Source organism: Dermacentor silvarum, chromosome 7 (assembly GCF_013339745.2).
Source record: "Dermacentor silvarum isolate Dsil-2018 chromosome 7, BIME_Dsil_1.4, whole genome shotgun sequence".
NCBI classification, from domain to species: Eukaryota; Metazoa; Arthropoda; class Arachnida; order Ixodida; family Ixodidae; genus Dermacentor; species Dermacentor silvarum.
In genome coordinates this window covers 59898487-59912394 of record NC_051160.1, presented here as the reverse complement: position 1 = coordinate 59912394, position 13908 = coordinate 59898487, and the positions used below count along the sequence as shown (strand labels likewise).

General features: G+C 47.7%; 1 protein-coding gene across 1 annotated transcript in view; it reads left to right on the top strand.

Annotated features, from left to right (window-relative positions):
• LOC119458092 (leukocyte tyrosine kinase receptor-like) overlaps window positions 1-13908 on the top strand; it is a 169745-nt gene that overhangs the window by 115119 nt on the left and 40718 nt on the right. Inside the window, 4 exon segments of the mRNA XM_037719908.2 lie at window positions 1133-1237; window positions 9858-9992; window positions 9994-10033; window positions 13070-13263. Coding sequence (XP_037575836.1) covers window positions 1133-1237; window positions 9858-9992; window positions 9994-10033; window positions 13070-13263 — 474 coding nt within the window.

The window sequence follows — 13908 nt, the reverse complement described above, 5'->3', positions numbered from 1 at the left end:
GCGCCTGGCAAAAAGAAAAGTAAAACGCAGCTGGAACAGCTCAGCCCGCTTGACGCTATCCCACCAGTAGGGAACTAAGCGGACTACGGTGGGGGGTTTAGATGACAAGAATCTTGCGAAGCTTGTTGCCGATGCAGGACAAGTGCCATATGGTGGCAAAATGGATGCAGGCGTGGACCATTTGCTGAATGTGGTCGCCATCGACATCCTCAGGCGATTTTCTGGGTTGTACGAGACGAGATAACAGGCTCTCATTACACTCCCGAGTTACGAAAGCTGTCCCCGGATAACAACTTACCGTAGGCAAAGCAGAATAACCGAGTATTTCGCTGTAGACATATAGACTCCGATTTTACAAAGCCCGACTTTACGAATTCCTTGATCTTGCGGCGATTAACTAGGTCGTTTAACTGATGTGCCCCAATACTTTTCGGTTTCACGGAATTTTCGATTTCGATACCGTTTCGTCATTACCCGTCGATTTCGTAAAATCGGACTTCAAATATAGGATTAAACTTTTGACGGCGTGGCCCTGCTTATTTTTGAAGCCTAGCTGAATATATAAAGCTTCCGCGGCCAGGCCGCTCGACATAGCAAATAGACTTCAGAATAAAGCGCCTTGAGACGTCCGTCCCTGTAGAACTTGGAGCTTGACAGTCGAGGTTGTAAAGGACATGCTGAATTTCTCGCACGCCCTTTCTTTCTCTCTCTTACAAGTGGCCGTCACTCAACATCTTGAGATGACTTCGCAATGTCACCTACGGCCGTGACGACGGTGTCGGCTACGTCATAGCCTCGCCCGCATTAATGCTGCGCAAGCGCAGGACTTCGCCGACACTTCAATAGGCGTCACTTACAGTACTGAAAGTCTCGTGCTCCCGTGCTCAGGCGTACAGAGAGAAGTAGCTCCAGGGATAGTACTGGCCGGATTCTGTAACAGCAAACTAGTCGATGCTCAGCGCGCGTCCTGACTGTATTTCGTGTCGTGTCACGCGTCTTTATAGCCCTGCAAACGTGTCGCATGTTTCGAGCAACCAAGCTATCCCAGCTTTCTGCTCTAATTAGTTTGTGAAAAAAAAAAACGATTGCTGATGTCCTTTCTCTTTCTATTCCCTTCCCCGGCGTTCTGCAGCAAGACAGCTGCAGCAAGACCAACAAGCGGAGCGCGTTGGAGAACATCCAGGCCATATCGCGTGGCGGAGGTGGCGGCGGAGGAGGTGCCTCAGCCATATTCAGGGTGAGTCCGCGACCTTCTTACAACACAAGCCAGAGTGCACCCTTATCGACAAGAGCTTTGTAATTCCCAAATCGCCCGCCGTGATTGACCACCGTTGTAGGTAGTGATCAGGCGCGGATCCAGGGGGGATGTCCGGATGTCCTGACCCCCCCCCCCCCTCGGATTTCTGCATCGCCCCCTCGCTGACAGGGGGATGGCCCTGTCGCAAAAAAAAAAAAAATATGGCCACCAGCATTCTTCAAAAGTATTTTTCGCGAGTACCAGTGGCATCAGCCATGTAGAAGTAAAGCTAGCTCGCTCACAAGCTTAGTTGTATTCCGTAGGAGTGTGGTGTCGCGAAGTTGCCGTAGTTATTTTTTCTCATGAACACCTTGGACCTCCTGGCGCCGGCCGTGCCTTACTCGTCCCGTTGGTGGTGTCGAATGAACGAGGGGACGTCCCTTTTGCCAAGCACGCCGAGGTCCACTAGAGCGCCTTCGCGCCTGATTAACTTAGTTTCCCCTGGGGGTGTCAACGGTTGCCTAATTGGCTGTCATCGGTTCCGCGACCAACCTGCTTAATGAAAGAGATCTCTCGCTGAAGTTTTTATATATAAATAATAACAACTAACCGCTAAACTAAGAACTACGGATAAGTAACTTTTTTTAACTGTAGCACTCATTGTGATCACAGTTACACGTTGACAATATCCAGTACGAGCACAGTACTGTTCGTACGCTACAAGTTTTTCATTGTAACCTCGCAGTTTTATTGTCGTACATTAAGCATAGGAGGCTCAAACCCGCCGGATCCGTTTATCTGAGTGGGCGTTCTCGCGGAGCGGGACGAAGCCTCGAGCCGCGGCTGCGAAGTGGGGGAGCGTGACGTCAGCGGCCAACGCCCGCGCGCGGGCCTAGGATGGCGTCGCGTGGTTAGAGAAACGGGAGCAGATGCGCGCCTTGTGTAAAAGGATGACGTCGCGTGGGAAACAAAACATGAAGACGCTGGCTCGCGCTCTCGGCTACTACGCCACATCGTTCTTCTTTTAGGTGGCGTCATGAGTCTTCATACGCGGTGATTCGCATATCCTAAACAACCAGCGTAGTGCTTGCCGCGTTGGAGCGAAGCGTTACGCCCGTATTCAAGAACGTTCCTCTAGTCAACACACCAACTCGACTCAAGAGAGAAAATGGCACCGCCATCCCTCCACAGAAATGGTCACTGAGCTTCATGATCATACACGGGAATTCTTGAGAATTGTCGCGTCTTTATCAGTCGAGAGGCGGCGCTGTTCTCAACAAGGTGGAGTGGGGTAAGAGTTTCGAGTCGAGGGCTGTTTGGAGAATACGGGAGTCCTCCAAAGCAAACGAAGGTGTCTCAGCCGAGCACAAAGAATCTTCTTAAGTAAATCAAGGTGTCCCAACAGAACTCCAAAGACGGACCCTTGCTTACGCATTTATAACGAACCTGCAAAAGATTATCCCAAATTTTATTTTAAGAAACAATACAGGCTAGATATACCGGGTGTTCAAAATTAAGCTTTATGGTTTTCTTAAAATTAGGCAGTGAGAGGCACATACGGACCACCTGCGCAAATAAGTTATGTGGCCAGGGGGACACAAAGTGAGATGATAATTATCGCTATCAGCAGCCCAATTAAACAAAATTGAATAATTAACTTTTTATTGACTGCAGTAAGTGTGTAAGTTTGTATTCGAAAGCTAGAGACAGTCGTGTTTCTACACAGTTTCACTTGGAAAAATTCTAGCATGTCTGTGCTCCGAGATATCCAACTCCAAATTTGAATTGTCGTTCGCATGATTACGCATGCAAGAGTGAGGATCGGCGCAAAGCTCTTCCTGATGTGACGCGGCTCTTGCGTGCGGCGTTTAGTCTGACAACGGGGCGGAGGCATTGGCAAAGATATAACTGTCCCCCTTCCCCTCGCGGCTGGCGAAATGAAAAAAATGTCGCAGTTTCGCCCGAAAGGCGAAGCATCAATTGCGAAAGCAAATTAGTAAAGAGTTATTCGGAGTATGGATAGTAGTTTTATCGGCTGCATAAACTTGGACACATTCGCTTACTAATTGAATTAACAAGCGTGGTTTCAGCGCGCACAAGCAAACATGAATAGATCACACTGAATGACCGCAGACAACGACTGCCAAAACGCTGGCAGCAAGTGCAGCCGCCCGCAGTGGGCGAAGGTTCGCGCGGTCTATGCCTTCAACGGAAACTGAGTGGTGAATCCACAGTGCATACAAAGGTAAGAGCCGTGCGGAGATAAGAGACGGTGCGGGTGACCGCCACCGCCAGGTAAAGTGCAGAGGAGTTGTGCAGAGGAGAAGTTGTTGGCAGAGGAGAAACTGCCCCCCCCCCCCTCCCTCCCGCGCTGCCTTCCCGCTTTGTTGCTTTCGCGCGGAAGATTGAGTGGCCAGTTGGCCCTTTATGCCCGATTGCAAGATAACCATTTGGTGAAGCAGCACAGCGTCGCCCCGCCTCCCTCCCTCCCTCCCTCCCATACCCCCACGGCCTTTCGCGCGATGGTCGCGTTTGCTTTCCGCCGTTCGTTCGCTCTCCGTGATAGCGCGTGCCCCCCGCGCGCTTTGACTCGCGCATACGGCGCGCGGCGACGATTTTGTCGCTCTTAATTGGACTTTATACGGAACCTCATGGCGACGCCGACGGCGATGCCGATGACAGAAATCCGGTGGAAGTGTCCATCTAATTGCTCTCGCAATAAAAAATCGAAGAACCCGTAACCGCTGTCGCAACACAAGACCGCGCAGCCTGTAAAGAACGCAGCAGCTGCCATGCCGAGATAATGGCGCGAGCGGAGAAGCCGGAGGGCAGTACGCGTGCGTAATGGTGACTAGACGACCGGGCTTGGTCCTTGCCTGGGCTACGCAAATAAAGTGACTGCTGATTTCCAAGTATTGTAAGTTTTATTGAAATCAAGAGCAACAACTGCACCATCAACCGCAGAAACCTTTTTAGCTATGCTAACGAATATTTCATACTGCCGCTTTAAATTTGGTGTTGTCATGCACAAATCTCATGACAACACTTCACCCATCAAGATGTCAATGCCCTAAAAATGTTCAAAATGCCTCCCTTCCACAGCAACACAAAGCATAAACTGCTCTCACGTCGACTCGATAACTCTGCGCAGTACGACAATTGAAATTTGGAGTCGGATATCTCGGAACACGGACACGCTAGAATAATTCTTCCGACTGATACTGTGTAGAAACACGACTACCTCTAAGTTTTCAATACAAACATACCCACTTACTGCAGTCAACAAAAACTAATTGTTCAATTTTAGTTAATTGGGCTGCTCACAGCGATAATTATCATCTCACTTTGTGCCCCCCCTAGCCACATAACTTATTTGTACAGGTGGTCTTCGCGTGCCTCCCAGTGCCTAATTTTAAGAAAACCATAAAGCTTAGTTTTGAACACCCTGTATTATCAGGCACAGCCGCCAAGCACTTGGCTGTATTGGGTAACGTCCTTTTCCTATAAGCTCGGAGAAACCGATACCTGGCTTCGCTACAGGTCTTCTTCTTCTTCCCGGGGTTTTACGTGCCAAAACGACATCTGATTATGAGGCACGCCGTAGTGGAAGGCTCCAGATTAATTTTGACCACCTGGGGTTCTTAACCTGCACTACAACGCAAGCACACGGGCGTTTTTGCATTACGCCTCCGTCGAAATGCGGCCGCCGCGGCCGGGATTCGATCCCGCGATCTCGTGCTCAATGCCTAGCTGAGCTGACTGAGCCACCACGGCAGGCTACAGGTGTTGCTCTAGCCGTATAAAACTCGGGTTTATCGTGAGCAAAAACGGTAAATTTCGGTAAATAAGAAAGGCTACTATCATCATCATCATTGGCAGAAGCTGACCCCCCCCCCTCAGAAAAAACCTGGATCCGCCCCTGGTAGTGATTGTCTGGTTATCGCCTGTATTAATACCGTGGTCGGCTGGCACTCGAACGAAGTATGGGTTGGACGTCAAGCTTTGAGTAGACTTGCCTGCTGTGTGTGTTGCATCTTCCTTCTGTCGTCATCGACACCCATCATGTTCGTTTTTCTTTCCCTCTTCTCTTTTTCCCAGCGTACCTCAGGCCGATCTCTCTGCATACAATGAATCTTTTCTCTCTCGTTATCTATAAGTTTAAATTATAGCTTTTTTTTTCTTTTAAGTTCCAAACCCACAATATGGGTATGAGAATAATGATGGAGTAGCGGATTCACATTTACCATCTCTGTTTTCTTGCACGTGAACCCAAATTAAGCTCGGTACGCGAGTGTTTTTCTATTTCACGCCCTTCGGAATGGGACTACCGCATCAGGGAATGAAACCCGCGACCTTCTCCTCAGCATCGTAACAACGTAAATTACTGAGTCACCGCAACAGATCAAACACTCTTACGTACGAATTTGTTGTTAAATTGTAATACTAGGCCCAGTACATTGAAGTATTTGGTTAACGTGTACCTAGATACAGAGGTTCAGATAAGACGGTGTGGCGCGGGAGTTTAACTGTTGTATATTTCAGTGATTTGTTCTTTCTGCTACAAGCCACGTTTGCGCGTGATTGTGTGCGACTGGTTGGTCCAAGATAAACCGAACCCGACGCAAGTGAAGAACACATCAACCGTAAGGCGTTATCATACAAGTAGATGAAGGACAAGTGCTACATTGATGCACATCTTCCAGTCGTTCGTAGGGCAACTAACGCTAGATGAACGACGTTTCGCGTATCAATATCGCCTTACAGTTCATGCGCTCTTCACTCGCTTTGGGTTCGGTTTATCTTGGGCCACCCTACAAGTCTACCGGACTTTCTGACCACGACAATAGAAAAAGCCGGCACCTCATCTCCTACACATAACCACGAACATTAAACTATAATAACGAGGAAGCTTTCGGGCATTCGCCAGTGAGGGGCCCGCAATCGGCGAGAAAAAAAAAACGTCCGTGTCCATTTGAACAGAACCGCTCTATAGAGAAATCGCAAATATGACCCTTCTGTTATCCCGCCTTTCAATCGCCCACGCAGCAGCATTGAGTATCGGCCCGAAGCGCTTTTCTTTTCGCCATCCTCTCTCAGCCGCAACAGCCTCGGTGCACAAAATAAGGCTGCACGCATTTCCTTCCATATCGTGACATCACAATCGGGGCTTCTGCCGGGGGGGGGGGGGGGGGGGGGGGAGGGCTTTATGACGCTAGCACAACACAAAGACACCGTCTCACTCTCTCTCTCTCTCTCTCTTTCGAGCGGCAACCCACGAAATACGATCCATGCGGGAGGAACGAAGCCAGCCGGCACGCCACGCTCCCGGTGCAAGCGATACGACCGACACACCCTACATAGCGAGGAGGCGATGCCATCACGCAACCACTCTCGGTACCCACAACCGGCTCGCATGGGGTCACGGCAGGCCCGGTAGCAACGTATAGGGTGGCGTGATGGTTTGGCGGTTGAAGCTGTCGCTTCACTCTCTCTCTCTCTCTCTGCGTACGCCCGGGCGCACGGCTTATAGCCGTAAGCGTGTGCGTGGCCTGCAATAGAGAGCACGATCGGGGTGTACACGTCAGAGTAAACGGATACCGGAAACAGCCTTTCGTTTCTCGCACGTTATAAAAAGCGTTGTGCTTACCGTCGCGCACGACACGTGAGGTAGGCGATGAACGGGGATGATGCGCTTGGTAGAAATTGAGTCCGCAGTCGGGGGTGAGTTGGTTAACTCGGAGATTATAAACGCGGCAGCGCGTGGCGGAACGCTATGCATGAATGACAGCGAAGTAGATGGTTATTTCGGCTGCTTCGTTTAATTACTCAGTTACCGCTTTTGCTATGCATCAGAGGAATTTGCGATATGTCGATTCCGCCGTCGTAGCGCATGTAGTAACACATGTAGTTCCACGTTTGTTTATTTCCTGGCAACTGTAAAAAAAGAAAGAAAGAAAAACAAAAAATGTTCAGGACATTTATCCAGTAGCCATTAATCCATTAAGCCAGTAACACCGTACATGGTGCATATTTATATTTGTGCATCATGACAATAAACCCAAGTATATGTTGGCCGTCAGCGCTTGTCCTGTTTTTCTCCCTTGTCCGTGTTTATTTCGCGCTGTTTTTTCACCGATTGATTCGTACCAACTAGCTCGCATTCATACCCTTTTAAGTCATAAAGCCAACAGACAAAAAAAAAAGAAAAGAAAGAGAAGAAATAAAGAAAGAAATTAAGAAAGAAAGTGTAAGGCAGGGTGGCTAACCATGCAATGAAGTCAAAAAAAAGACATAGGGGAAATTGAGTGTTCGTTTCAGTTTAAATGTGGAAGCAATAAGTAAACGGGATATGAAACAGGACGAAAAGACAACTTGGCGTAGATGGTATCCGAACGCTCATCTACAGCACTAAACGTGCGTCCTCTACCATTGATCTACTGAGCCGGCCGCCGTCTCGTCCGCTCTCTTCGGCGTCTTTTTTTATACTTGGGGATATTTAATTTATTATTTATACATTAAAATTCTCATGAACAGTGACTTCCCTATGCTTTCTTTGGCTTCATCAATTGTTGGCTTTATGTAGTTGTAATATAATACATTCTGAATCAGTGACAGTACATTCCAATGAAAAACAGAAAAGATTGCGGAAAGTTCTTGATTCCGCAAGTAGTATTTCTTATTATATAACAGCCAAGTGGAACAACGCTAGCTAACCGACCGAGGGACGGTTAAAAAATGTCCTTGGCTCCAGAGTTGCTGTTGGAATTGTACAAATTGCGATTGACGTGATCGACCAAAACCTCGCCTGATGCAAGCCATCTGTCTTTCCAAACAGGAACGGCAACGGAAGTAGACACAACCCTAACGAGACGATGACTTAGCCGATTCGGAGCTTAGCAAACCCGACGACGCAGCGAAGCAGCGCTTAAATCGAGTCAGTATTGTAATTCCTAATCAAAGCGAGGCGGTACTTTTAAAAACCAAGGTCCCGCACTGAGACGAAAACACAAACTCTCAATAATGTTGATGAGCTAAGTTGAACGAGGCTGAAGGCTCGCCATCAAATGTATGAAACGAAGAAACATGTTTACCCGTTAAGTACTTCGGCTGCAGCCGCCCAGGGCTCTTGCTACCGCATGCGTCCGGTCGTCGAGCACCGAATAACGTGCGCTTGGACAAACAGCTTGTCGTCACTTACATTCGTGAGCGTTAGAGAGTTACGGTCGGTCGAACTAGTTCTCCGCTGATTTGTCCGCCTCATTTCGCAGCGGTGATGAAGGAATCCAACTCAAGTCGGGAAAACTGCCTTATCCCAACTCTAGGGTTGTTTTAACCTTTTCCATTGGTAGTCCCATTGTCGCTTTGTAATAACATTTCTCCCGAACATTTATCGTTGTCTTTTTATTTTTCATCAGCCCAATAAGGGCATAATACAGGGTATCGTGTTTTGCATTTCATGCCTCTAATACGACGTTATCAGTTAAAACTAGCTTTTTTAATGCTTTTTGATATGACGCGACGATTGGGAAATAAACTCCGTGCGCGCTAGGAGATCCGAAGTTGATTTCTAACGTCCTCGTTTTTAAAAATAATTTTGAATCACCAAGTTACCCTAATCAATAGAGGTGAGTGCGCAAGCCCCCTACAGGGGCCTTAGTTGTTTGTATGTTCGTCGTCGTTTCCCATGGAGACGGTGGTCTGGTTTGCTACCGTGCGGTTTGATGCACGTCCACTGATGTACGTCCAGTTTGCTACCTTGATAAAGGAAGGAAAAGATGAAGGAAAGGAAATGGCACTAGTTACGTGCCCTTGTAAAGGTGTACGCCAAGTCTATGAGGGTAGCGGTAGCTGCATTAAGTCATAATACAAGAAAAAAAAGCCATGTTATATAAATGGGTGCGGCCACGCACATGCAAGAACTTCACTACGGCCCTACAGTGGAACCTTCTAGAGTCTGCGTGAGCCCACGTGCTGAAGTGAGGAGGCTTGTTACTTTACTGTCACTGTCAACGCATGCATGTGCACGCGAACACTATACCATGCAGAACTTACCATAGACTTCATCATACCACCCCCTCCCCTCCTCCTTCGTATGCTATCTCTCTGTTGCTCCTCCAAACACCTTCCCCAGTATGAAGGTGCAGGTCAAAGGAAACTCACTCAGGCCGACATTTCCTCCTTTGTGTTCTTGTCACTGTTGAGGCTAGTTAATCTCATCTAGGGCTCAGATATCAAACGGGGATAGCCGATATTCTAATGTATAGGAGAAAAAAATGGAGCTGGGCAGGCCACGTAATGCGTAGGATGGATGACCGGTGGACCATTAGAGCTACAGAATGCATACCAAGAGAAGGGAAACGCAGTCGAGGACGGCGGAGAACGAGGTGGGGTGATGAAGTTAGGAAATTTGCGGGCGAAAGCTGGAATCAGCTAGCGCAAGACAGGGGTAATTGGAGATCGCAGTGAGAGGCCTCCTTCCTGCAGTGGACAAAACTAGAGTTGATGATGATGATGAGGGCTCTCCGCTGATGTGCTTTGTGTCTTCGTCTTGAAACCCTGACTCCGAGCTCGTTTTGTAACGTTTGTTTTGCTCACGGAGCGACGGCTGTCACTTGCGCAGGTGGACACCAGAACCGGCGACGCCGTGCCGCTCGTGGTGGCTGCGGGAGGTGGCGGCCACTCCGCCGCTGCCGCGGCATCGGCAGGGTTCTGCTTACGCGGGCGTCGCGGGCAGGGGTTTCCAGGACAACCAGCCACCGGGTAACGGCCTCTCTGCACCTGAAGGCAAAGGACCCGGTGAGTTGGCTTTGTTACTGTAGAGCTTACTTCTCTGCAGGCTTACAATAAATGAGAGAAAGCCATCTTTACAGCACTAAACGGGCATGTCGCGCTGAGCTGGTGGCAATTCATTGAACTGGTTCTCTAGTTCGTGGCTAGTTTTCACGAGTCGCTAACCACACTACGTAATGATTCATGACCAACCTTAGAACACAATGTCTCGCTTTGCCAGTTACCGCCACATTTCCGTTTAGGGTATGTCCGTTTCTAACCTTTTTTTGCTGGCCACGGCGGCCGCATATCGATGGGGGCGAAATGCAAAAAACACCCGTGTGCTTAAATTTAGGGGCACGTTTAAAGAACCCCAGGTGGTCCAAATTAATTCGGAGTCCCCCACTATGGCGTGCCTCAAAGTCAGATGGTGGTTTTGGCACGTAAAACCCTATAAATTAACATTTTTGCTAGCCTGCGTCGTAGCCCGATCCCAAAGATAGTACAGCCTACAAATTTTGACAAGACTGATAATAATCAGTGAGGATAATGATGATGATGAACCACATAATTTGTTCAGGGAGCCGTGCTGATGACTATGATAATGATAATTATATGATGATGACAATGATTATGGGGACGATGATGGTGATTATGAAGATGACGACGACGATAATGATGGTTGTGGTGATGATGATAACTTGTCACCTCCAACGCGCCCAGGGGGTGAGCAGTTGTCTATCATCGACCTTAACTAGATGTTGAATCGCCTACTAACTTTTTTTTTCAGGATTCCACTACTCAGAACTCCGCTTGTCCGAGATAAAGCAACGCGAGAAAAGCGTGCTATCTGCCAGTGAAGTTGAATTAAGAGTGACATGACTGAGCTGATCAGCGATAAATGAAACACGGGCGAAACATTTCAAATGGGAACACCCACACAAGAACACTGAGAATATCGTTGATAATGTGTAGATAATGACGCTGTTCGTTTTCCCAATAAACAGTGGTGTGTTAGCCCGGAAAAGTTTGAGTGACACTACCTAGCGTGTTATGTCAAAGCTGGAGGACTCTGCTGCCATAAAGCGCGCATGCTCGCGACACGATTACTGCTGATGTTCTAAACTGATCTGTTTTGAAATCACATTTGTAAGCGGTACTTGTCTGTTTCCACAATAAGATTGAAATGCGAGTCATCTGTGGCGACGCCACTCAAACAGTGACGATTTCGCCGCAATGGAAACGTGGCGCCATCTTTCGCCTCTATAGAGAAGCACGGCGTTCGCCGTATTTGAGATATATGGCGTCACTCTCCTGATGCAGCGAAGTTGACATAGTTCGTGTGGCGTTGCCGCAGACAGCGCACTTTGGATTTATGGCGGACGAAACAGACAAGTAATGCAAACTACAGTGTTAAACTAATTCCACAAGAAAATGCTAGCCGTATGCAAAACTTCAGCGCGGACAATCTAGCTGTCCAGCTGGCAGAGTGGTGCTTCTATTTATGGAACACTCGGTATATCGGGAAAGGCCACTCGATTTCTCGTTTTACAAGCAAGAGATGTAGTGGCCGCGGCTAATGTTTCCTGACTCTGTTGTCTTACACGTGCTTCTTTTTTTAACTTTCTGCTTCACCGCTAACCTTTTCTATTTGCACTCAGTGTTCTATGAATAGCACAGCTAGAAGCACACACCCCGCGCGCTTGAAGTAAATACAAGTGGGTGTGATGCCGTCTTCAACTAAAACGTTAACAGGACAATGGAAACATAGGCACAAAAATAGCCAAGAACTTTGTTACTGGGTTATGCTCAACAGTACTATACATTTTACCATGCAGAGAATGGTATATAGCACTTCGAAATTTTAATCACACTGGTACGTCCGCTGCATAGAGATTAAATTCCGCTTACGCTGCCTCGATTTATATTTCTCTATTGTGGTTTTGTTTTTCTACAATACACATACACTTGTCGTGCTCTCCCGCTTAAATAAGCAATAAGCAATATTCAGGGTGTCTGTAATTTAGGTTTTGTCTTTTTATGTTATTGATTCATTAGTTTCTGTATAGAAAACCAAGTGGACCAGCAATAAAGGTGCGAGAGAGCGCCTAGGACCTTTAACCATTTACAATTTCTGCTCGATCAATGCAAACATTTTCTACAAGAACAAAAAAGATTGATATCTTGGGACACACATATAAAAAAGCAGTCACTTAAAGAAACACACATACAGAATTTCGCCCGCTCCTTCAATTGACTTCCGAGCAAATAATAAAGAAAGGAAATTAGGGCGCACATGACTAATTACTATACAACTAAGGAATAGTATTTCAGGAAGCAGTATTTATGATAACAAGGTAACAACTCACACAATGTTAGAGGTGGCACACACAAATATGCAATGGGCTTAATAAATGTGTTGGGTAGAAGTTTGTTGAGTAAACTTATTAAAGGTAATTGTTTGGTTAGCTAAAGTATTGCTTTCTTATTGCTCAGACGTTTAGGAAACTCTCCTGGCGGCACCTTTTCATGTTGCATTGTCGGCAATAAAACTTGACAGCTCACCGGATCTGTCCCGCTATTCACTATGAACGCAGGCTGCGACTGCGAAACCTGTCGCACTGTCACTGTTTACATGGTCTTCTGTGGCGTCTATGGAAATAGTCCTTGAAAAATGGGGCTACTTTGTTACACTGCATGTGATCCTGTCGACTGCGCCAGAACTTCGAATGAAAACGCAATTTTGTGAGACTGGCAAATGTGTCATCTTCTTTTATTCTGTTTTAGGCCTCCTCTTTTTCGAATCTGCCTCCCTTACAAAACGAGCCAACGAGCTATCTTTTAACGCGACATCGTTAAGGGCCCGGGAGTTGCCGGGAAGCGTGAGAAGCAGTCAGGAAAATTTGAAGGCTAAAAAGGGGCGAAACTTAAGCGTCCTCGAAATTTTTTTTGAGTACATTTTAGTTTCTCGCTAGTCTGAATGAGTCACTTCTGCGCTTGTGAGGGGGGTGCGAAGCGAGCAAGTGAAATCAACAACGCACTGATGGCAACCTTGCGCTGCAGGTGGCGGGGGTGGTTGGAACGACAGCGCCGCCGCCGAGAGCAGCGCGACCGACGAGCCGACAGCGGGCCGCCCCCTGATGGACGGCGCGGCGGGCGGATCGGTGTGCGCCGAGGCTGCCCTGTGGAACACTGCCGGAGGGTTCGGTGGTGGAGGCGGAGGCTGCGCTGGTGGAGGAGGCGGTGGCGGCTGGAAGGTAGCGACTTTCGACCTCTCTCTGCTTGCTCAGTCTAGGTAAATTTCTCGCCGGACTAGTTGGTGAAGCATGCTTAAATTTTGTGCGCAAATTTATGAAAGCTCCCCCCCCCCCCCCCCGACGCCTAATTAGACGAATGAAATTCCCTTGGTGTCCTGTGTCTGTCATTTTTTCGCGCACAAATTTAGGTGTTATCAACATAAGGAGACCAGTCCCCTAAGAATGCATCAAAAATAAACATATCATTGACGTTTTATCCGTGTTGACTACCTGCTCACGGATAAATCTTGTTCAGAACGAAAAAAAAGAACCCGTAGCGGACCCGCAGTGTCAATTATACGTTTATTTCTTTCAACTTTGGGAACTGTTCCTTTTATTTTAATAACCCTCGGCTGACTAGCATGCGTAAAACACTGAACTACCTCTCTCTTCTTTATCTCGCCAACTTCGTGCAAACCAGTAAAACTGTGCGTCGCGTCAACCAACCACGAATGAGAACCGCAAGCACGGAACTTTCCGCAGCTATTGCATACGTCACAAACAGTTCCTTTTCCCTTCTGTTTGCTGTTCTCTATTACTCTCCCGTTCTCTCAACTTTCTCCAACGCTCTCAGCTTTTTAAAAGCCCATTACCTCTCCCACTCCC